Here is a 24048-nt window from a genome sequence, read left to right on the forward strand (position 1 = left end):
GCTGGGGGAGAGTCTGAAGGAGTGTGGCATGGAATTCTAGAGATCAGAAGCAAGAGGAGATTATGAGCGAGAAGAAGAGGTGTGGGTCATTGGCAGAACGGAGGGGGCATTTATTATTTATTTATAAAATATTTTACCAGGAAGTAATACATTGAGAGTTACCTCTCGTTTTCAAGTATGTCCTGGGCACAGAGTAAAACAAATAATACTTGGTTTCAAGTACAGTTACATAAATGAACAAGGTATACATTATATACAAGACATTGCATGCACAGTTAAAGAAAATATATGTTAGTGGCGTATGAAACAGTTACAGACCAGGTTAAAATGTGAGACAGCCTTAGATTTGAAAGAACTTAAACTGGTGGTGGATGTGAGAGTCTCTGGTAGGTTGTTCCAGTTTTGGGGTGCACGGAAGGAGAAGGAGGAACGTCCGGATACTTTCTTGAGCCTTGGGACCATGAACAGTCTTTTGGAGTCTGATCTCAGGTGATAAGTGCTGCAAGTGGTAGGGGTGAGGAGCTTGTTCAGGTAGCTGGGTAGCTTGCCCATGAAGAATTTAAAGGCAACACAGGAAAGGTGAACTTTGCGCCTAGACTGGAGTGATGACCAATCTAGTTCTTTGAGCATTTCGCAGTGATGTGTGTTGTAGTTGCAATGGAGAACAAAACGACAAATTGAATTGTAGAGGGTGTCAAGTTTGCTAAGGTGGGTTTGAGGTGCCGAGCCATATACTATGTCTCCATAGTCAATAATTGGCATTAGCATCTGCTGTGCGATACGCTTTCTGACCAGGAGACTTAGGGAGGATTTGTTCCTGTAAAGTACCCCTAGTTTGGCATAGGTCTTGGTTGTCAGGGTATCAATGTGCATCCCGAATGATAAGTGGGAGTCAAACCATAAGCCCAGGTATTTAAAACTAGTGACAGGGGTTAGGGTGGAGTTAGCGTTGGTTCTAATCAGGAGCTCAGTCACTGGAAGCTTTACAAATTTAGTCTTGGTCCCAAATACCATTGTTACAGTCTTGTCAGTGTTTAAAAACAGTTTGTTTTGGGAAATCCAGTTTTCGAGTCTCAAAAAGTCAGACTGAAGTATGTGTTGAAGGTCAGAGAGGCTATGGCTGTGTGCATATAGGATTGTGTCATCTGCATACATGTGTATTGAGGCTTCCTTACAAGCTGTGGGAAGATCATTAATGAACACTGAGAAGAGTAGGGGCCCCAGAACAGAGCCTTGCAGGACACCACAGGTGATATCCAGGGGGTTGGAGTTAGAGCCTGAGATGGACACATGTTGGGATCTTCCTGATAGGTAGGACTGAAACCAGTTTAAAGCATGCTTCCCTATTCCAGAGCTCTGGAGTTTGTTAAGCAGGATAGCATGATCAACTGTGTCAAAAGCCTTTGCAAAATCTAGGAATACTGCACCAGTGAGTTGTCCCCGTTCCATTCCACACTGGATTTCATTGCAAACTTTTAGCAGGGTAGTTACGGTGGAGTGTTTGGGACGAAACCCAGATTGGAATTGGCTAGGGAAATTTGTCTTGGTAAAGAAATTGGTTAATTGGGAGAGGACACATTTTTCCATGACTTTGGATAGAATTGGGAGAAGTGAGATTGGCCTGTAGTTTGAGACAGTGTTTTTGTCCCCACTTTTGAAGATTGGGACAACTCTGGCAGTTTTCCAGGTCTTAGGGATATGGCCTGCAGACAGGATAGAGTTGACTATGGACGCAATTGGTTTGGCAATGGCTGGGGCACCAAGTCGTAGGAACCTAGATTGTAGTAAGTCGGGTCCACATTGGCTACTTAGTTTTAGTTTGAGGAGCGCTTGTGTAATCTCCTCTTCAGATACTGGGCCAAATTGAAAATTGTGGGTAGTGTTGGGAGAGGGTGGGACTGTAGGGATACTCCCAGGGTGAGATTCAGGTTTGTGGTTTGGGCTGCGTTTCGCTAATAAGTTAGTGGCACACCCCACAAAGTAATCATTGAATGCATTTGCAATGTCAGTGGGGTTTGCCAGAGTAATATCCCCCTTAGTGATATTACTTGGTTGTTGATGGTTAGGAGGCTGGAATATATTGTTGATAACCTTCCAGAAGTTAGCTGGGTTTGATGTATTCTGGAGGAGATTGTCAGAGTAATATTGTGCTTTTGCATGCCTTGTTTGCCTTGTGCACATGTTCCGCATGCATCTGTAGTGATTGAGATCCTTGGTAGTGCAAATTACTTTGTAGCTTTTCCACAAGGCATCCCTGAGCTGGTAGAGTGCTATAAGGTCCGGTGTAACCCATGGAAGGTGGGCCCCCCATACCCTTATTTTGCGCAGTGGAGCATGGGTATCGCAGAGTTTTAAGAACTCGGATTGGAAATAGTCGAGCGCAGAATCAGGGTCGGGAATTAAATCGATTCTGTGCCATGGGCAGTTGGTAAGGTCATCCAGAAACTGTTGTGGGTTAAAAAAATTAAATGTTCTAGTGAGGAGAACTTTAGGGCTTGAATGGGGCGGTTTAATTTTCCTTACACAGTACACTATTGCATGGTCACTGAAAATGTCAGGAAGGATGCGAGAGGATTGGATTCTGCTGGGATTTGAGGAGAGAATCCAGCCAAGCAAGGAATGGTTGTGCGATTTCAGGTTTATCCGTGTGGGTTGGGAAATGAGTTGCGATAGGTTAAGTGACTTGAGTTGTATCTGGATTTTGTGGTTTTTAGTGTCAAGCCAATTGAAGTTGAAATCCCCAAGAACTAGCAGCTCACTCTTCTCATTCAGAGAGGAAATGGAGGCAAGAAATTGGGTGATATCAGTCAGGGATTGTAGAGGGGCTTTAGGGGGGCGGTAGATGCCAGCAAGCAAGATGGGCTTAGAAAAGGGGAGGCAGATTTTGCCAACTAGAATTTCAAAAGAGGGTGGGCTTGGTGGGCAATTTAACAGTGTAAATTGTAATGTGTCTGCAATATAAAATAACACCCCTCCTCCTCTCTTTGACCTATCTCTCCTAAAAATGGAGTATCCCTGAATGGCAATATTTGCATCAGGGGTTTTAGGGGATAGCCATGTTTCCGTAAGAACGATGGCTTTTGGTTTATGCATAAGGCACCATGCCCTTAGTTCGTCCAGTTTGGGCAGCAGGCTCCGGATGTTTATATGGGCGACAGATAGCCCTTTTTGGAATTTAAAGGTGGAATTCTCAGGGGCATGGGACAGAGCTGAAATGGAAGGACCTGGGACCTTAGGGGAGTATGTGGAGATAAGGGTTCAGATCTAAAGGGGGGGCATCATCGTTGGGAGCCTTGTATGTCAGATCTAGGATTTCAAATCTATTCTATAGGATAGGGGTGCACAAGATTGTTCAAGGGGGGCGCGGCGGTTGCAGAGGCCCCGCGCTCTTCCCTAAGGCATTTAAATTAAATGCTAGGGGATTGCGTGAGGCCTCTGCAACTATCCTTACCTTGTCTTCAGTACCACGGCGCTCACAAGGCAATGCAACGTCATTTGATGCCGGAGAGAAGGTAAGGGAGGGGGGGTGCGAGCAGGGAGGGAAGCAGGCAGGGGGGTGCAGCAAGGAAAGATTGCGCACCCCTGCTATAGGATATGGAAAGCCAGTGTAGGGATTTGCATAGTGGAAAAGTAGATGAAACGCTGTGAGGGAGAGGAGTTTCGAAAGCAGTATCCTGGAAATGCCATCTAGGATGAGGTTGCAGTAGTCCTGGCAACACGTGAGTGAGTGAATACAATTTTTGTTTGTGTCTTTAATGAGAAAATGGAGTACTTGGTGAGAGCTTGAATTTGAGGAATGAAGGAGAGGGTGGAAGAAGGCCCATAGCTAGCGGTTTGGGGTGTTGACAAGATTGTGGCGTTTTTAAGGATGAGGGAGAATTTGAGGGTGGATGTGACAGTGGAAGGGGGACATTAGAAGTTCTGCTTTGGTCATGTTAAGCTTCAGGTAGAAGAGGGATATCCAGCTGAGAGACAGTTGGTGAGAAGAGAATGGAGAGAAAGAGGGGGGTCAGGGAAATAAAAAGTTGATTTGAGTAGCATCAGCATATAGATGATACTAAGGCTGAGATCATACTGTCTGCGAGGGCGCTTGCACGCACCAAGTACAAATTACAGGAACCTTAGAGGCCGCCCCTAGTGCGCGCGACCGTATTTTGAAAAGACAAAAAAAAATTGTCTTCAAGCGACAGCCGCATCACATGAGCGGTTCAGCCAATCACAGCGAACCAGCTATGTGACGTCATAGCCACGCCTCCACATCGCCTGAACCAGTACGTGCAGAGATCGCTTGAGCGGACGCACACCATGCGCGCGCTCAAGCACACAGTATAATTTCAGCCTAAGGCGGTAATTCTACATTGTCCGAAGCGGCCATTTAGGCAATTTTCGTCCAGAAATCCCCATGGACTTCAATAGATATGTCTGGCCAAAAACATCTTGAGCGTCCGTTTTAGACAATATAGATTAAGGCTCTAAAAGCTAAATGAGTGTATCGGTTCACCAAGATGTATAGAGTGAAAAGAGCAGAGGGTGTAGGACCGAGCTGTCTGGGACTCCAACAGGAAGTGCGAGTGGAGAGAAGGAAATGCCAGAGAAGGATACACTGAGAGAGTAGTTAGGTAGCAAGTGATCTAGGAGAGGGCTGTGTCAGAGGCCAATAAAGTGGAGTGTGTGAAGGAGAAGGGGGTGTTCAACAGTGGCACGGGCAGCTGAATTGGTAGCTTTTAACCCCCTTTGTGGGAAACCAGACAAGTAGACAGCTTTATAATCCAAGCTGAGCTGTACAAGCTGTACTGTAGCAGGCATGCTTTTTGTAAAATCTTGTTATCTGAAGTTTAAACATTTCCGGATGTCTTCGAAACTGGAAGAAGTTTGGGGGAATCCATGTGATACACACGGCTGCAATTGGGAATTTTTTTTTTAAATTATAATTGATTTACTCTGTACATTGGAAGTTTTTTGTTAGGATTGCCCCACCTGATCACACTGTATCCAGGTTTGCAAAAATTAGTCAATAGCTCCAAATGATACATTTCATTGTGGTGAGTAGGTAAATCAAATACATGCACATATACTTTGGAAGAAAATGAACAATATAGTGAAATGAATTTAAGCTTAGGTTTCTTTATATCTCAATGGTCATGCATTATGTTGGGTAGCGATATAGTGTAGATTTATCTTAAATCAACAATCTCACCTGCATTTTTTTGGGGTGGGATCCAAGGGAGCTGAACTGCATTATTTGCAGCACTGGCAGCACTGGCATCCCCCCCCCCCCCCCCCCCCCGAGATACTGACTGGCGTAAATACCAGCCTTTTTTGAGAGTTCAATATGGCCACCAAATCTCACAGGTCCTGTAGGCCAATAGGAAGCCACATCATCCATTACGGCTTCCAATTGGACGGCCATATAAGTATAAATACCAGTAAGTATCTAAAGAACCTCGGGAGGGGCAGTCAGAGAGATGAAAATAATGCCGTCAACTCCGGAGAACTCCCGGGTTCCAATAATGTTAAAAAACATAAATAAATAATTAAATGATAAAATAACAATATATTAACAATAATATATATATATTTGCTGCTTGAACATGAAAACAGTAGGGTACTGTACTGAAATTATGAACTGCACCCCGCGGTGCCTGCTGCAGCGCCCGCTTTGGTGTGCGCTGCAGGGACAAGAGCCGCCCCTCAATGGGGCTGGGGCCACTACCAGTGTTTGCGCCGCCGCGTTGCGCGACCAGATTTTTAGAAAGACAGAAAACGGTCTTCAGATCTGGCCAGAGCGCTGGCCATGCCCCCAGCAGTTCAGCTAATGAGGGCGAACTTGCCGGGTGATGTCTACCGCACCCCCAGCTACACCCCCATCACGCCCCCCCTCCTCCCCAGTCTTACCCCCTGCAGCTGTAAACCGACCGGGGAATAGAGCTGCACGCACTGCACGTGCGCCTGCAGGGGGAAAGACAGGGGGGTGTGACTAAGGAGTGACGGGGGGCGCGGCCATGACGTCACCCGGCAGTTTCGCCCTCATTGGCTGAACCGCCGGGGGCGTGGCCTAGCGCTCCGTCGCTAGGTCAAATCTCAATTTTCCTGACTCCTGGAAAAACTGTTGGCTCAGTGCGGCGGCCGCCCCTCGCAGTGGGCCCGGCCCCATCGAGGGGCGGCTCTTGTCGCCGCAGTGCCCGCCATAGCGGGCGCTGCAGTAGCCAGTGGGGACCAAGCTTAAGTGTTCTTAACAAAAACGTTTGGGATAATATTTTTCAAGCAGAATAGAAGTGTCCCTATGTCTTTGCAGGAAAACCTGTATTTAAGGCTGGCACATACTGAAGACATTTTACTTCTCTCTTACCAAGGTCCCAAAGTGTGACGAAAATAATTTGAGGACTTCTGATGCTTTGTGTCAATTTTGTATCATTCTACGTAGAATGGCAGTGTTTTCTTATTATATGTTCGTGACATTTACAAATAAGGATGTTGCTCTTACCAGTGGTTCCCCCATTCAATCATGGTTCCGGGCTAGAAGAGAGAAAAAAATGTTTGATCATATGCTTGTACCAACATCTAACATTGCGTGAGCCACAGATATTAATAATGTTAAGGTAATAGAGAGATTTGATTCACCCACTTGTCTAGGTCCAGGTGTCTATTTCAGCTATTTCAGCAAACGTTTTGAAATGTGGAACATGGCTATTGGTACTGCACTGTAAATAGCAGGTTACCATCACATAACCAACTACTTAAATGTGCAGTCCCATGTAGGACCAAGACACAGCGTCATGTTGTACAGGTTTGTGATGCACAGCGCACACAACAAAATGCGTCCCCAATTAGACTGAGCTGCTGTTGACAAATTTCTCCCTCTGGCTGTATATTTTACATTTAGTTACACTCCATGTAACATACCTTCCTGCTGTCCTCGTATGACACATGCTATGTAGTCAGAATGAGAATCATAGCACAGAGCAGGAGGAGCTGCTCACATACTGTGGGGCATATTCTATAAGCGACAAATTGGCACAGTCTGCGCGGAAAGTCGCATTGAAGTGAATGCTCCTTTCCATGCAGACTGGGCGGATCGGCGCTTTCGCAGCTTGTAACCCCGGTGTGTTATTCTGAAGCCGACTCTCACCCTCAGCTGGTAGGATCTCAGCTCGTAAATACTGGGCCCCTTCCTTGGGACAGGTTCATTCCAGAAACTGAACTCCAGCAGGAGCTGGTTCTTACGAGAGAGTAACATGTTGCCTCGCTCCTTACGAAACTCGGTGAACTCCTTTTGGATGGACCGGGAAACATGAAATAAAAATAAATAAAATATGTTAGCAGGTAAAAGCATCCAGTATCAATGCCACATTCTTCAGCGCCACACGTGCAAATGCTTTAACCCTTTGCGGGCATAGGGGTCGTTAGTGTTCTGACAGTGGAAATGGTTAACACATCATTGGTCTGCCTGCAAGAATTAACTGCAAGCCCCAGTCACTGCAGAATGAGGGGTACGAAAGAGCCGGGGTACTGCTGGTTACACAGTATGGTTCGGCAATGAGCAGTATAAATGTTTAACCCCCTAACAGTTACATTGCACCACCACAGAATATTTGTCTTTACGAAAATAATAATATGGCCAGGCCTCCTCCGCGAACAAAAGGAACGATTATTTATATATAAAAATTTTAAAAGAGAGAGACCCTGATGCAAACACAGTGCTTTGGAGGAAAACCATCTACTTACGCTTGAGAGATTCGCTCTCAAAAAATGTCCCTTGCCTGCTAAATGGTGGAACACACAATGTAATATACAGAGACATCACAGTGACTGTAAGGCTGGGTTTCTTCATTTCGTCTCACCTTGTTTTTTCTAAGCTTACTCATGACCTCAGTTAGTGCTGGGTATCCTCCCTCGTACCGCCACAGGTGCACTGAAACATACCAAAAGAACCGCAGTTCGGCGAGCACATGATTTTCTATTCCCATGTAGCCTCTGTTTAAGTGTTATAAAACGCGTTGGGGGCTGTAGTTTAGAGGCAAATACATTGGAGGGCTTAATTTCAAACGATTGATTAATAAAATGACTTTAATGCATAATTCATGTCACCGGTATTCGTGTCCAACCGTTATTACTTAGCATCTTATTGTGTTAACCTAATAAATGAACGGACTAAATTTAACCAATTGAACCGGACTAATAACTATGGGTCAGGATGGGCCATGCAGGATCTAAAAGACAGAAATGAGGCAAAGAACCGCAGATAAATATAGATCCAGCCAATGTTATTTCCCCCGCTGGCGTGCTCCCCTGGGGGAAACAGAACACTAGCCGCTTCCCCTTCTTGCACCCGGCTGATTCAAATCAAGGACTGCTTCTCCCGCTGGTGCTTTGTGTACGTCCCGCTGCAACGTGCCAGCGAGAGTAAGAACTAGTCTCATATAACGGCCAATTTATAACCAAATCTTAATGTCTCAACATTAACAATCCTCATAAGCGCAATACTGACGACTGCCATGATCTGGCTTTAGGATGCCTGGCTGGGACTTAAACTTTTACTTGTATATTGCATTTGCAAGTGCATCTTATGAGCTGGATCACTGAAAGTACACTTCAGGCCAAGGTTAATAGATATGAACCCAGCGCATTGCGCTTCTCACACATACCAGCCTGATCTTGCTCTCCGTACCACGTGTTCCATGTCCCCACCAGAGTACACGGGTAGTCTTTTTCTTCGTGAATCTTTGGCAGCACCTCTTCACTTAAAGACAAAGAATATTGACACAATGTTGTAAACTTATGAGACCTCAAAAATGTCAGCAACCACTTTTGCCATGTACCAGAAGGCTTATATCCAAGCAGCAATTCACACTACACTTTTTTTCCTATAAGTACCTTTCTATACCCTTGGGGGACTTTCCAGAAAACATGGCAGATAACGTGCTGGTTCCAATGATGTTAACAACACTAAACAAGAACAAACCATAAAGATTGCTGCTTTAACCACCACACTTCTGCCTCATAATGTGAATTTTTTTCATCAAAGACCATGGAACAAAATTCCAAAGCGTTTCTAAGAGACACCTTCCTAGCACACGGGTCTGACGAGTCCATGTATGTGCAAGCTCACTCCAGAACGTTAATCACTTTGATGCCAGCAGCGTTGTGCACTATATTGTGTTGCTGATCCTTCTAGTGGAGAAGAGGGTAAAAACCCTGTCACTGCCAGAGGGGCTTGTAAGCAATGCATTGCAGGCCCCGTGGGCAGGAAATGAGCTTAGCAACTTACGTAACAGTCGGTGCAATTGATTAACATATGTATCTCCTTTCTGGGTTTGTATCTACTCCCCCAAAACATGAGATATTCTACTGTATTTTAAAAGGTTTTTTCATTTTGTCAGTGCAGCCTTTGAAAGGTGCAGTCCATCCATACCAGTATAAAAATGAACCAATGGCATTGACATGTTTAGGGGATAATGAGGCATATTTACTAAGCGGCACTATTTTTCCATAAGACACCTTCTGGCACCGGACCTGAATGGACTGCACGGTGTCTTAGGGAAGACGAGCATGGTTTAGTAAATATGAGCCAATGCCGGAGTGACTGATTTTCTTTTCCCAAAAATAAGACACGGGAAGTATGTTGAAATCAAGTTTTCAAAGTTGGTTTGTAAATATGACCAAATTAAATGTGGGACAGGTTTGGTTTCCTCCAGCACCTCAGTTGTGTGTGTTGGCACCAAGTGTTAAGCAAGAGCTTACAGAACTTGTTGAAAATTAAAAAGCAAACGCTTCCACATAAATGGAACAGTCAAACGTTTGTTTTAAGAACAATTACATTTGTTTATGTAACATAATTATGTTGCTCACAAAATGCTTTGTCTTCCACCAGACTACCCCTTTAATATTGCTTCATAATTGGACTTCCGGGAAGCGTGCCCATAAGATGGCTGATATATATATATATCAGCCATCTTATGGGCACGCTTCCCGGAAGTCCAATTATGAAGCAATATTAAAGGGGTAGTCTGGTGGAAGACAAAGCATTTTGTGAGCAACATAATTATGTTACATAAACAAATGTAATTGTTCTTAAAACAAACGTTTGACTGTTCCATTTATGTGGAAGCGTTTGCTATATATATATATATATATATATATATAGATATATAAAGTGGTCGACAAATCACCAAAAAATCTACTCGCCACCTAGTACCACACGTGTGCTGCTTGGGCCAATAGGTGCTCGCCACGATGTTAAATCCACTCGCCCGGGGCGAGCAAATGTATAGGTTTGTCGAACACTGGATATATATATATAAAAATAAGCAGCGGCCTACCACGTGGCTGCACCGTCTGGCAGACAATGACTTTCTACCTAGTACGGCTCATTTGCTTCATTCACAGACTGTCCCTTCCAAGTCAGCAAGCCGGTGTGCCGATCTTCCTCCACGTCATACAGAACATTCTCTTTAATAAGAGACCGGTGTTGAGTTGTGGCGAGCGGCGGGAGGTTTGCTTCCTAAAGACGGTATAACGTGCTGGACAGCCACGTGGATTACACCTGCCCTGTGTGGGTTCATTCCAGTAAACACCGGGCTATACCGACTGCTTCAAGAGTTTGCAACTTTCTTCGGTCATCGACCAAGATGGACACCGGTAACACTTAAGAAATAGTACACTATATGTGCCCTGTGTCTGCAAGTGGTTTACTATTTAAACATGGCTAATATTGTCTCACACATTGTCAAGGTGGTGTCACCGCAAGTTACACTCCATATTACACAACATTGCAGCGGCTGACGACAGGTCTGTAAATATCTACAAGCTGTAATCACTCATGCAGTCATAGGCAGACAAGTTGGGACGTGTTCACTGTAAGTTTTCCAGTATCATATTGGGGGCCCACACTGTAGACCCCACAAGCTTGGATTCCTTCAAAAGGGAACTCTTTAGTTGGAAGAACAAGCTACAATGATACCTCTTTAGGCTATATAAGTGCCTTGCTATATTTGTTCTTGTTGTTCTCTGAGCCCAGTTGTGTTGTTTAATATTAAACTAATACATTGCTCATGTTTATGCGCATTACCTTAAAAATCCTGATATCCAGCTTTAGGAGATTTAAAAACAATAATCTCATTCGAAGTAATGTAATATGTTGGAGAATATGTTCTGTACTGTATATAACAAATTGTAACTCAAAAACTATTAGTTCTGTCGCATCATTTATTGGCATTATTCATATACTGTACATTCTTAACCCCTTATTCGTTTTGGCGAGACATAGATACTTAATAAACCACAATGCACACCTAGAAAGTATACCATTTCTATTCCTATTTTGTCATGGTCTTCAATAACATTACTATTGTAAAAACACAGCCGAATTTGGTTTTGATTCATTTACCGGTTAATCGTTTTCAGTTGTGTTTAAAAGGGGGGCTTTACAACTTAATACGTTATTCCTAAATGCACACAATGAATCTCTAGAGCAGTGATTTTTAACAGGGGATCCCTGGGCATCTCTAAAGGGTTCCCTGCAATTTTCAGGCCTCCTGAAAGCTGTATCAAATACAGAAGATTTTACAACGAATCTGATCTCAGACTCGCTATTAGAGAGGGTCTCCAGCTAGGAGATGGCAACACATTTGGGGATGCTGTAGTGTGTAAACCAGTGTTTTTCAACCGGGGTTCCTCGGGCATGCCTGAAGGGTTCCCTGCAATTTTCAGGTCATTTAAAAATTGTACCAAATAGAGAAGAATTTACAAAGCATCTGATCTAACGCTTTATTAGAGAGGGTTGGGGTTCCTTACAAAGCATCTGATCTCACTCTTTATTACAGAGGGTTAGGGTTCCTTACAATGCATCTGATCTCACTCTTTATTAGAGAGGGTTGGGGTTCCTTACAAAGCATCTGATCTCACTCTTTATTACAGAGGGTTAGGGTTCCTTACAATGCATCTGATCTCACTCTTTATTAGAGAGGGTTGGGGTTCCTTACAAAGCATCTGATCTCACTCTTTATTACAGAGGGTTAGGGTTCCTTACAATGCATCTGATCTCACTCTTTATTAGAGAGGGTTGGGGTTCCTTACAATGCATCTGATCTCACTCTTTATTAGAGAGGGTTGGGGTTCCTTACAATGCATCTGATCTCAGAGCATAACCTCTGCTACATCTGTACTAGTGTGTATATATACAGTTATATATAATATCACATATAGATATATCTCTGCGTGTACACACTGAGGAAGTACATATTCATGGAAATCAATGTACAAATGACCCATACGTCCCTGACCTTTAATTTAAAGCCCCTGTTGTTGCAACACGGTATCAAACACGCTATACCCTTCAGTGCCGACGAGCACAGGCAGAGGTTAATAGATAGCATGTGCATACCACCAGTTTTGGTTTCATGATCTCCTTTCAGTGCCCTTAGTCCGGCGCCACAAACACAGATGCCATTGTGCTGCTCAGGGGACAGCACCGCGCCGCCACTTACCAGAGCTTGTTGTACGCTTCCAGGTACTCCGGCTTCACATTGTGAACTGAAACGAGAGAAAAATGGTCCAGTCACACCCCAGGCTTGTTGAAGAGACCCCGTGTAAATACAAATATGTTTAAATACTTACATATTTCAACAGCTCGCGCTTGCAAAATTAGGCTGCGTCCACGCTGCCGCTGAGAGCGGTGACATCACCAACTCTCCAAGCGTGAGCACAGGGTGTCCTGCATAATTTTGCAAGCACTAGCAGGAGGGGGGGGGGGGGGAGAAGAGGGAGGGGGGACATGGATCGGGGCTATTTCTGTGTGGGTGGCTGTGTGTGCATTGACCGCTGCTTTAAAGTCAATTGTATTTGTCTCCCCAAGCGCCAAGCTTGGGAGAGCGTACGTACACAAAGGCAATCCTTTTGGGGGGGCATTCATCCACCTCTTTGCTACCTCCCTTCACTCTCTCTCCCCCCCCCCTTTTTTTTTCCCTTCCCCTCCCTTTTTTTCTTCTCCCATTTGCCTTTTTATTCTCCCTGCTCTTTGGCTTGCTGTCCCCAGTGTCATCCAAACTCCTACCTACAGTATTATGTAATTTTTATTTATTTTTTCCTTTTTCAATGTTGTGTTTTCACTTTTTTAAATTATAATTGTCCATTCATAGTATGAGTGATATAGGTGCAGCTACCCTCTCACTTGCAGAGGATCGCAGCGAAGCAGGTTGCCAGCGGAGGAGAGCAGGAACACAGCGCTATTGTAGGGCAGACACTGGGGCATGCTCCTCCCCCGTACCTCCGAAGCCCCCGCGCATGGGCACACACCATCACGTGGCCGCCACCTGCACTATCCTGTTCGGCCGCCGTGCAGATCTTCTTCGGCAAACCCGCCCGCGCACATCTTCTTGGTCGCCCGCGCACAGCGTCTGCTGGTCTGCACACACCAGGTTTCGCCTGCGCTCCCCCTAAATAATCTTGCGCCCCTCAAGGTGGCACGCCCCCAAGTTTGCGCACCGCTGCATTCAATCACAACACACACACACAATCATAGCACAGACACAGCACACACAACACACACAGACAACACACTCAATCACAAACAACACAGACACAACACACACACAGGCATAACACACAATCATAACAGTCACACACTTTCACCTGGGGGGTTGGGGGGGGATTACTAAGAATGCACCTGTCCCCCGTGAAGTGAAACTTCTTTAGCGGCACCTACCACATTAGCAAAATTCCCTGGCAGTGATTGATGCGGAAGTGACGTCACTGCTGGCAGATGAGGCCGTCAGTGTTGCCAGCTGGAGTCACCAGAGAGGAGGAAGGCAGCAACACACACACACACACACACACACACACACACACACACACACACACACACACACACACACACACACACACACACACACACACACACACACACACACACACACACACACACACACACACACTGAGCTCCAAACACGCCCTCCCGCCTCCCCCCCCCTGTGAGCCGTCGAGTACACCCTCCCCCCACTGAGCACACAATGAGCCGCAAAGCACACCGAGCCGCCGAACACGCCCCCCAGTGAGCCGCCGAGCACCCCCTCCCGCCCCCCCGTGAGCCGCCGAGGACACCCTCTCTCCCCCCCCCCCCAGTGAGCTGCCGAGCACAAGAGGGAGCAGGACCCTGAGAATAACACACACACACACACACACACACACACACACACACACATACAAGGAATTCAGTTACTATAAATATAGAAGTGCCATTAGCTAAAACACACATTCTAAGTCGAACTTCTTTGCGTTTTGATTATTAATTAAAAACATCACCATTACAAATACAATTTCTGTGACTAAACAGTGACAAAAGACAAAGAAGTTTCACTTAAAATGTGCGTGATCAGCACACACAATTTTTTCCCCTCCAATTTTCACATGTCTGAAATCGGGGTGCATCTTAGAATCGATGTTTTAAAAAAATTACTAACTTGCCATGTTTCAGGAGAGGTCCCGTGTCAGGGGAGGATGAAGCGGGCGACGGCGGCAGGACAGGTCCCACGTCTGCAGAGGATTGAAGTTAAGCCAATGGGCGGGCAGCGGCAGGAGAAAACCATCATAGCATGAGACCTGAGCAGGAGGAGAGCGACATAGGAGAACGGCTGGAGAGGAGCGCGAAGTAACACTGGAAGTTGACCAATGTCTGACTTCCAGGGTTACAGCGCGCTCCTCCCAAGCCGTTTTCATATGTCGCTCTCCTCCTGCTCAGGTCTCATGCTATGATGGTCTCCTCCTGCCTCCGCCGCCCGCTTCATCCTCCACTGACATGGGACCTCTCCTGAAACATGGTAAGTGAGAAGTAATTTTCCTCGATTGTAAGTGCCAAATCGATGGTGCGTCTTACAATCGAGGAAATACGGTATTGGTACGTGGTTACTGTTTGACATGGTGTCTGACTCAGGCTTGAGTTTAAAAATATATATATTTAAAACATCTTTAATTATGAATAGATTTTAAAAATAAAGGAGTTCTTTTATTCAAATAAGTAATACCAGTACTAATATACTGGGCTAATTTGCACTGCCGCTTTACACAGTAAAAAGGAGTAATCTTGTTGTTACTGTATATCGCTCTCTCTGAACACAAAGTCAACAGCACCAAAATTAGACTAAGTCTGCGGCCATAGTGAGCGCGCGATGGAGCGTAAGGAGGTGTGCGCGCGCGATGGAGTGCAAGGAGGTGTGCGCGCGCGCGATGGAGTGCAAGGAGGCGTGGCCGCCTGTCGCCCGACCGATTTGTGGACATTGATGACGCGTGCGACGGGGAGGCGTGGCCGTGACGTCACCAGGCTGGGCCGCCCTCATTGGTTGAATCGCTCAAGTGACGCGGCCGTAGCTGCGAAAAATAAAAAAATGTTGTCTCCTCAAAATCCTGCCACTTGCGTCGCACAGCCTGGTGCACTTCCATGCATTTGTTTGTGCCGCGCGCGCCGTTGCGTGCACTATGTCCAATGCCTAAGAGGGTTTATACCTTGATGTGGTTGCAGGCTTGAAATGTTTTGGCTAAGGAATTGAACTAAAATGACCAATATTTATGAGAAGAAAAAACAGATAGTAATAAACTAAATCATTTGTCATACTGGATGTAGCATTGGTGTTTCTAAGCCTATTGCTGTGTACTTTCGGTCACTCCCAGTAGCACTCACCTTGACACACACACACACACACACACACACACACACACACACACACTGCAGCACGTTTGGGTTTTGAGCTTGCTAAGACAGTGTAGGTCTAAACCAAAATGAGACTAAGCTCAACAGGACAGAAAATGAGTGCGTTACATATACTGTGAGGCCTATACACGAAAATATGTACGTTATTAAAAAATAAATAGCAAGTGACAAGAAAAAGCAGTATCCATGATAATTACATTGTATTTTGTACAGGTTGCTAGTCTCTCGCTTGGACAACAGGTTTGAATGGGCATCTTTCCGGGGGTCTACTTTACGCACAAAGAGGGATCGTATCCAGCTGTCTTCTCTGGGTTTTTGGCTGGATGAGGAGAGCCCCCTGCAGAATTAAGAATGACATTATTAGTGAAAGAGCAGATCTACAGCTAGAATGAGAACTCGCTGCTGGAGCAGGGCCTCCCTACCTACTGCAAATTAGTGGAGCTCAATGAACGGATTGTTCTGCACTGGGAAATATATAGGAGATTTAGAAATAGGAATTCCGGTTTTAGGTCTTAACCGAAAAATGCAGACTGATTTTTGCACTTCCGGTTTAAAGCGATAACAAGGGCAAATTAAGCATAATTACCTACTGAATTTTAGCTCTTGGGGAGTATGGAAACAAAAAACAGAAAAAAAAAGCGCAGACCAATAAATTCAAATGTGTCTCCAATTTTGTTGTTTATTAACACGGATTTAAAAAAAATTAAATTAAATGAAAACACTGAAAAAAAAATCACCGTTTAAAATAAACACAGAGAACCGGAATCCCTATTTATAAATAAACAGCAACATGCAAAAAAATATATATTATATGACGTTCGCGACCCTACAAAAATGAAGACTAGAGATTATAGTATTATAAACCCCCCAATAATTTCAGTTGCTTATCTCCACTAGATTGTAAGCTCTTCGGAGCAGGGACTCCTTTTCTTAAATGTTACTTATATATGTCTGATGTACTTATTCCCATGACCTGTTATTTGTATTATTTGTTATTTATATAAGTAGTGCGCAAACTGGGGGGCCCAAGGCGAGGGGGGGCGTGACCCAGGAGGAGAGAAGGTAGGGGGGGGGGGGGCGCAGGGAATTTGCGCACCGCTGATATATAGGATTGTCACGTATATTACTGCTGTGAAGCGCTATATAAATAAAAACATACATGCACTGTCCAAGCCATAAAAAAAAAAAAACATACCATACCATAGTACAGGGGTGGCAAGCTCCAGTCCCAAAGGGCCACCAACAGGTCAGGTTTTCAGGGTATCCCTGCTTCGGCACAGGTGGTCACTGATTGAGCAACCTGTGCTGAAGCAGGGATATCTTGAAACCCTGACCTGCTGGTGGGCCTTGGGGCCTGGAGCTGCCCCCCCCCCCCCCTGCCATAGAGGAACCTCATCTATTGTGACAGCCTGTGTGTTGAACAAGAGGACGCCCACTACATACACCTGCAATGCAGGACTGGCACGTGCGCGGGGCTTCTTCATTTTCTTTTAACTCTTTCAGCAGGGATGTCATTTAATGGCTCAACATTTTCACCCCTCCCCCCAGGAGCTCTGTATTAGGGCATATCTTTATGCAATGTACACACATGGCAATAAAACGACGGCACACGGTTATAGCTAAAGCTGCCTTCTTCAGGATCTGCTCAGTGCCCAGCAGTTCCATTTACTTTTCCCATGTGAGATTACTATGTCCATGGAGATTACTGCAGGCCCCTTACTATGCCATTACATGAATCGCTTACACTGCGTGTGTGTGCGCTACATTAGCTGTTGTCTATATATGGATGATGGCACAAGTGGCGCAGAAAGGTTATCTCCGTGGTCGCGGGATCACTGTTACAGTCTGGGGATCCCCTCCCACTGGAGAGAACGGGAGCGTAAATTCAGGTCCCACCGCTGCTTCTGCGAGTGCAGGGCAGCTCCAAGTCATGTGACATTCAGAGATGCACTGTAAGGCCAATGGGCAGACTCGAGAAGTCAAGTGCTTCCCATCTGCCGTCTAATCTTGTGATTGTATCGGGTTACAGCTCTTTTCAGAAAGGTAGCAAGGCAACCTTCAGGTCAAAGTGAACTCATTCCAGTCTTTTCTGGGTAATTGATAACTTTTTAAACCAAATCTGACACCTATAAATATTTAGAATGTATTTTTTGAAGTTAGGAAGGGTTTGATTTTCTCTGGCTGCCTCTTTTTGGTGATTGCGCAGTCAGAGTCCCCCCTCTCCCCACCTTTATTGGCTCTCTGATATCGCACCCTGTAATTAAGGGTAGCAAACACTTGATTGACAATAACTCCCCCATTCAGAGGCATCTAAGAAACTCAGCTGACCTACTTGTGGGATTGCACCTTTAAAGACATGCTGTACACCCCTCACACAAGTCGTTTCATTCTAGAAGAATATAATATATGTGCCGCCTCCTCCGTGCTGCCGCCCTCCGTCTTCTTCGAAATCGCAGCGTCAAATGATGCTGTGGACGTCACATTAGCTAATCCTATCAGATGTAACTCCGCTGTCAGAGACATGATCTGATAACTTCAGAAGGATTATAATCCCTTATGTGGGACTGAGATGTATTGTGTATATACAATACACAGTGCAGGGTGACATCACAGGACGTATTAGCCACCTAGACAGATATACTGGTCAGTTCATATTTACATAGGGCGGAAGGACATTATTACACAAGATCCCGCCAATATAGCAGGTTTTTATGGCAAAGCTGTTTGTTGGTGTACCGACCCCAATCGTCGTTATTTAGGAGCATTTATTTTATTATATTCTTGAGACTGATAAAACTACATTTTTATTTCTCTAATCAGTTTCCACTTAGGGAGCTTGAGTGCAATTCAGTCTGGGACCTTTTCTCTTGCTTTGGGTTTAATTCTTATTGCCCTAGCAGTGCACCGCTCCCCCCGCCTAAAACACTTCTTAAATTATGCAGAACCCTTACCCCAGTATTGATCATTATTAATCAATACTGTATTGCATTTTGTACAGATCTTAGTAGGTGTTCAGCATTATATTAGAATAATGACAGTAAATTAAACACTTTGGGGAAAATGGTACAGTGCATATTGTTATGTACCAGTATCATATATGCAGTGTGACATTCTCCTTCATCCAGATCATGAACTGCTGCTCTAAATAGCTCTAGAAGGATTATATACATAGTAACAGAGTTACACAAGGGCCATGGTACATGAGGAGTGTCCTTCACACCATGTGGCAATTAATATTCTAACGGGACACTGCGCATTTAAGTACATGAACCTGATCACTGCATAGGTACCAAATGCAGGCATTCTCTCCTACGATAACAGCCCCTGGCATGTTTATACATACACACACACACACACACACACACACACACACACACACACACACACACACACACACACACACACACTTCCTTTTTAGTACCACGGCCAGTAGACATCTTGAGAACCAGTGAGTCCCTGGAGCTAAAAATTGCACGGTACCACTCAGGAAGACCCATAGTTCGGATGGCAGATTTAACGTGGAAATGTGTTACTTTAATCTGGTCTGGAAACCAGGGATAACATAATAGGTGATTGAAACGGCAGAGTCCTTTTATTTTGTTTCTCATATCCTAATTGCAGAAGTGGAACTATGTGATGTTAATAACTGTGTTTTAGGGCAGGTTTAGTAGTTATTTTAACTATTAGATTTATATAACCTTTGTTTTTTTTTTCTTTAGAGCCATATATAAGCAATATACTGGACATGCATAGTTTTGTAAGATTTATATAATGCTTTGCTTTTCTAATTTCCTTCCTTTCCCCACCCCCCAGAAAAAAAGGTACTTGGAAAAATCACATATTTATGTACATACGTACATAGTAGGTTTAGAAAATATGTTGAATATAATATATGGCAACACAAACATTTTGGTACTTAACAAGGGCTAAATATATGCATGCCATTTTTATTTTAGAACATCCATGTCAATCATTCACAAAAATAATCTGAAGATTGGCTATAAACTCCAGCTATCACTGGAAGGGCCTCCAGGATATTGACAAAGTTCCTGTCGGAACGAAACGCGCGTCGGGGATTCCATAGTTTGACTTCACACGTAACAGAGAGTGGAGTGTAGGGCTGTCTACATGCTAGCATGCTGCAGTGTCTCCATTACGGCATTCGTTACACAGATATATGCATCGGTTTTATTTAAAATGGCTAGATTTTGAGTTTGCTGTACTCGCATTAATGCTAGCTTTGCACTTCAGCGGTACAAACATATGTACATCTGATCTGCAGGCTGCTGTGCACTTGAGCTCTTTATATAGTAGGTTAGTCCCAGGCTTGGGAGTCTTTTGTTTTGTTCTGTGTTTACCGAGCTGGGATACACTTAACAACTAGGTTGGCAGGTGTTATTTAACCCTTTGTATATATCTGGCTCTACAAGCAGTCCCCGTTTGCTATTATCTGCAGTGTTAAACACACACACACACACACACATCAGCAGAATACTCTCTGATAGTCTAACTTGCTTAAAAGCTAGCATTATTAATTATTAAACCACCACACTTATTCCTTCTCCGCACTCCATTTTTAGAGTTGTATATATTTTAAGTGGGATTAAACGTTATGTTTTATTTTTGTCACTAAGATACACCATTCCAGTATTATTAAAACATTATTTTGTGTGCACATTATACTAGAGATATTTCTTCCCATTTTTGTGAGCCCCCAAGATATTGCTCAGTCCATGAAAGACATTCTGCTTCGATATGTCTTGGAGGGGTTCAAATCGTAATTTTGTGGTAGGGCTTCTCTTTGCCTAATGGTAAAAGCTACTCAAAGCGACTGCTCGGGTCGTTTTCAGCCACAAACCCCCCACTGAATTCAATAGAGATTTCTGCAAATGATAATGGTGAAAGGCGGGGTTGCAGACCTGTCTAAGACATGCAAATGAGCACACAGTAATATTTACAGTTGCTATGGAGGGTTTTTGTCACTTTTTTTACCCACCATAACGTGTGTGTGTACGTGTGTGTGCGTGTGTGTGTACACCGAAATGTAGTAGATCTTGAATTGGTATAAAGATTTCCCTTGCCCACTGGTCGTCTTAGGGATGTTCTATAGAGGGTGCGCTTGCGCGGTAGTTATAGTTGGCTGTGGTTAGTCAGCCTTCCTCTAATAGGACCGCGCGCGCACGGCAGTGAGCATGGAAACGGCCGACAGGGGAGAAGATGGGGAAAATAAAGATTTCGCGCTGCTACCGCCGCTGAAATGTGTGTGTGTGCAATGTTGATAAATACTTTATTCTTACCAACGTATTTATTTATTATAAACGTATTTATAACACAATACACACACAAGACACCTCACTGTGTCACTCACAGCATACACACAAAGTGTGTGCGGCACGCACGTTCGCACAGGCACGCGAGCACGGCTGCACACACTATATTACGGGCCTTATACTGTCCGACTAGACAACGCCTATTTATCTGAGTGACTCCCTGATGTCCAGCTCAGAAATTTATATTTTATTTTGCCTGACCGCTCACTTCATTAGCAAATACCTCTTCGTATCTTCTCACATTGATAGCTTACCCTGTTGAGGACCAGAGGTGTAAAAAGGTCCCCATCAATTTCCTCCCAAATCTCCCTGGATGTATTACACTCGGGGGGCAAGGATAATTTATGCGAATATAGAGCCTCTCATTATCAATTGACAACCCTGCCTTCACGTGGCACCTCTCGTTTCTAACAAAATGGGCTGTCGACCCTTGGGCCTAGCGTCCCCTTGGGTATATCCAGCTAAACAACTTCCATGAATCTTTTTAAAGTGAAGTTTTCCGTGGAAGTCGCCAATACACATCTGTGGGTGAAGAGATGGAAAGTAAAGTAAGTATCTACACTGAGTATAATTTTTTTTCCCATGTACCGCCAACCAGCAGACAGGTCTATGTGTAACTACTGTACAGTGTAACGTAGTAGGCGGTACACAGTATAACTACTTTTGATTTGTCAACGCCCCATTCTTTTTAAAGTTTAATTTCCTTAAAAAAAAAAAAAAAGGGGTCTCTCACCCTTCCTGATTTTAAAGCACAAATCTTGTACAACCGTTCCTAAAATTATGACCAATGAGCTTTTACTTCATTGTTACTAGAGTTGCCTGGTGGCTTCTCAAAAATTACTGGACACAATGGTGAAAGGTGTGACGTGTCCCAGGCTCCTAACAGCTCCTGATTGGCTGCTACTGGTTAATGCAGTCAATCCGGATGGTGGAAGCTGCCCAGTCCCCTAGCAACTGCCCGGCACAGGGAAATCCCACGGCCCCCCAAGCCGGTCAGGTCACTTTGTCCAAAGAGGTCATACCGGACACATACATGTCCAGTATCAATTTAAATTTTTACTGGACAGTGTCCAAATACAGGACAGAGGTTCAATACTGGACACCTTGCAACCTTCATTGTTACACACAACACCCCTTTTATTAAAGGCACTTGGACCACTGACAAGGTGTAATACAGGGAAGTGATACAAGACCCGGATTATTATGCCATATTAAAAAAAACTAAGGAGAAATAAAAAAAGAAGGAGTCCCACGTAATCAAGGCGGCCGGCGCTGGCAAATCCTGCACAGTATGATATAATTAGGGATTCTGGTTTTAGGCCACGTTCTGGGTGCCTGCTTCGCAACATGCGCACGTTCGAAACAAAGTATTTAAAGTAAATACTGGTTGTCAGGGTAGCAGCTGCCCTGTCGCCGAAGTACGGAGTTGACGCTGGCTACAGTTTGCATAAACAACTCAAGCTGTTTTTTCAAGCTGCAGCAGCGTCACTGGTACTTCGGCAGCCAATCAAATCATTCGGGAAAGTGTAGTGAGAAGAGCAACACCAATCCCTAACCTCAGGTCTGTAGACCCGCCTCCTGAACGCTTGAAAAGGTCTGCTGGGGATGATGTGCACACATCGCCCAGCAGACTGACGCGCGCGCACACACGCTCCCTCCACCTCCTGTCTCTGCCACCCCGAACCAGGCCTTAGGTTTTAACCGAAAAGACACCACCGATGGATCATTTCGCACTTCTGGTTAAAGCCGAAAACCAAGTATAATTTCTTATTGAATTATACTTCTTGTAGCAACCCTGCCACAAATCAGATACAACAAAAGTATGGAAACTAGAAGGAAAAAAAAAAAGTGCGCAAATAAATGCACAATTCACACAAAAGTGGTAATAATTCTACGTGAACACCGATCAACACAGATGTTTTCGAATAAAATAAAAACATATGGAAAAAATTAAATAAAAACATATGGAAAAACAAAAAAAACACTGATTTCAGCACGAATTAAAGACTGTGCAATCCCTGGATATAATAGGGTTAGCTGCGGCAATCCATGCAAATAGTGGCCGTCCTTTAATGCCAAAGGTTTGGGGGGGAAGGGGGGTAACCCAGCTGGGTAAGATGTTGGCACAGGTCAGGTTGCTGTGCTGCTGGCTGCATGTTGCTGCACATGAGCTCCATGCAGGGGCAGTGACCTTGAGCAGAGCCTGCAGCAGCTGCCTGTGCCAGCAGCCACCCTCTGCCCGCACACGCATGGCATGAAGGTCAGAGGACACACGTTTAACAGGCGAGAAGGACAACAAACCTGCACATCATGCAACACACTTTGAGAAAGCGACATATGGATTAGCTGGGGGTGACATGGGCTGTGTGTGGCGCTGGTGAATGCTGGACTCGGGATCAGGGGATTGTGTAAGCTGCATGGGCGGGCGGGGGGGGCGCTGGGGGCTGCTTGCTTCTCACCTGATGAGGAGTGGGCTCAGCCCGCAGGTTTGGAGCCTGCTCGCCCTACTTAACCCCACGGACACGGCTCTGTTCGCCATCTTGCACAAGCTGCTTGCGCTGCCAGTGAACGCCTGAGTGCGAGGGGAGGAGCTGGGCGGCAGTACCGGGGTTTCACCACCAGAGGGAGAGCTGTAGTACGAGGAGCGCCGGCTAGAGAAAGAGAGATGCATTACTACCAGCAGCCACCAGAGGGAGTGGTGTGGCTGAGAAAGCGTATTATAGGAGAAAGCTGAAGTAGTTGAACCAGATAAAATAGGCATCTATGTAGAATGGATATATGTCCAATAGGGTTTAAAAGACAAAGATATTTACATTATATTCTTTATAGCACCTTTTTATTCTCTCTGTATACCCTTGTCTTCTAAGCACCAATCTCATCTTCCCTGTGCCCAATCTGTCTTCAAATGCCAATTTATCCCTCAATAGAAACCTTGTACCCTAATCTCAGATTTACATTAACCCCTGCTGTGCTGCCAGAGGAGCAAGGCCAGTAGAATTTCCAGGCCTTGTCACTTAA

The 24048-nt window shown here is 44.8% G+C and overlaps 1 protein-coding gene across 1 annotated transcript in view; it reads right to left on the reverse strand.

The window, feature by feature from the left end:
• NIPSNAP2 (nipsnap homolog 2) overlaps positions 1 to 23648 on the reverse strand; it is a 29064-nt gene extending 5416 nt beyond the window's left edge. Inside the window, exons 1-7 of the mRNA XM_075589928.1 lie at positions 23490 to 23648; positions 15898 to 16037; positions 12486 to 12531; positions 8646 to 8740; positions 7842 to 7912; positions 7130 to 7270; positions 6485 to 6516 (exon numbers count right to left, since the gene is read on the reverse strand). Coding sequence (XP_075446043.1) covers positions 6485 to 6516; positions 7130 to 7270; positions 7842 to 7912; positions 8646 to 8740; positions 12486 to 12531; positions 15898 to 16037; positions 23490 to 23569 — 605 coding nt within the window. The 5' untranslated portion in view covers positions 23570 to 23648. The remainder of the gene's footprint in view (positions 1 to 6484; positions 6517 to 7129; positions 7271 to 7841; positions 7913 to 8645; positions 8741 to 12485; positions 12532 to 15897; positions 16038 to 23489) is intronic.
• Between the last annotated feature and the right edge of the window lie 400 nt (positions 23649 to 24048).

Source organism: Ascaphus truei, chromosome 3 (assembly GCF_040206685.1).
Source record: "Ascaphus truei isolate aAscTru1 chromosome 3, aAscTru1.hap1, whole genome shotgun sequence".
NCBI lineage: Eukaryota > Metazoa > Chordata > Amphibia > Anura > Ascaphidae > Ascaphus > Ascaphus truei.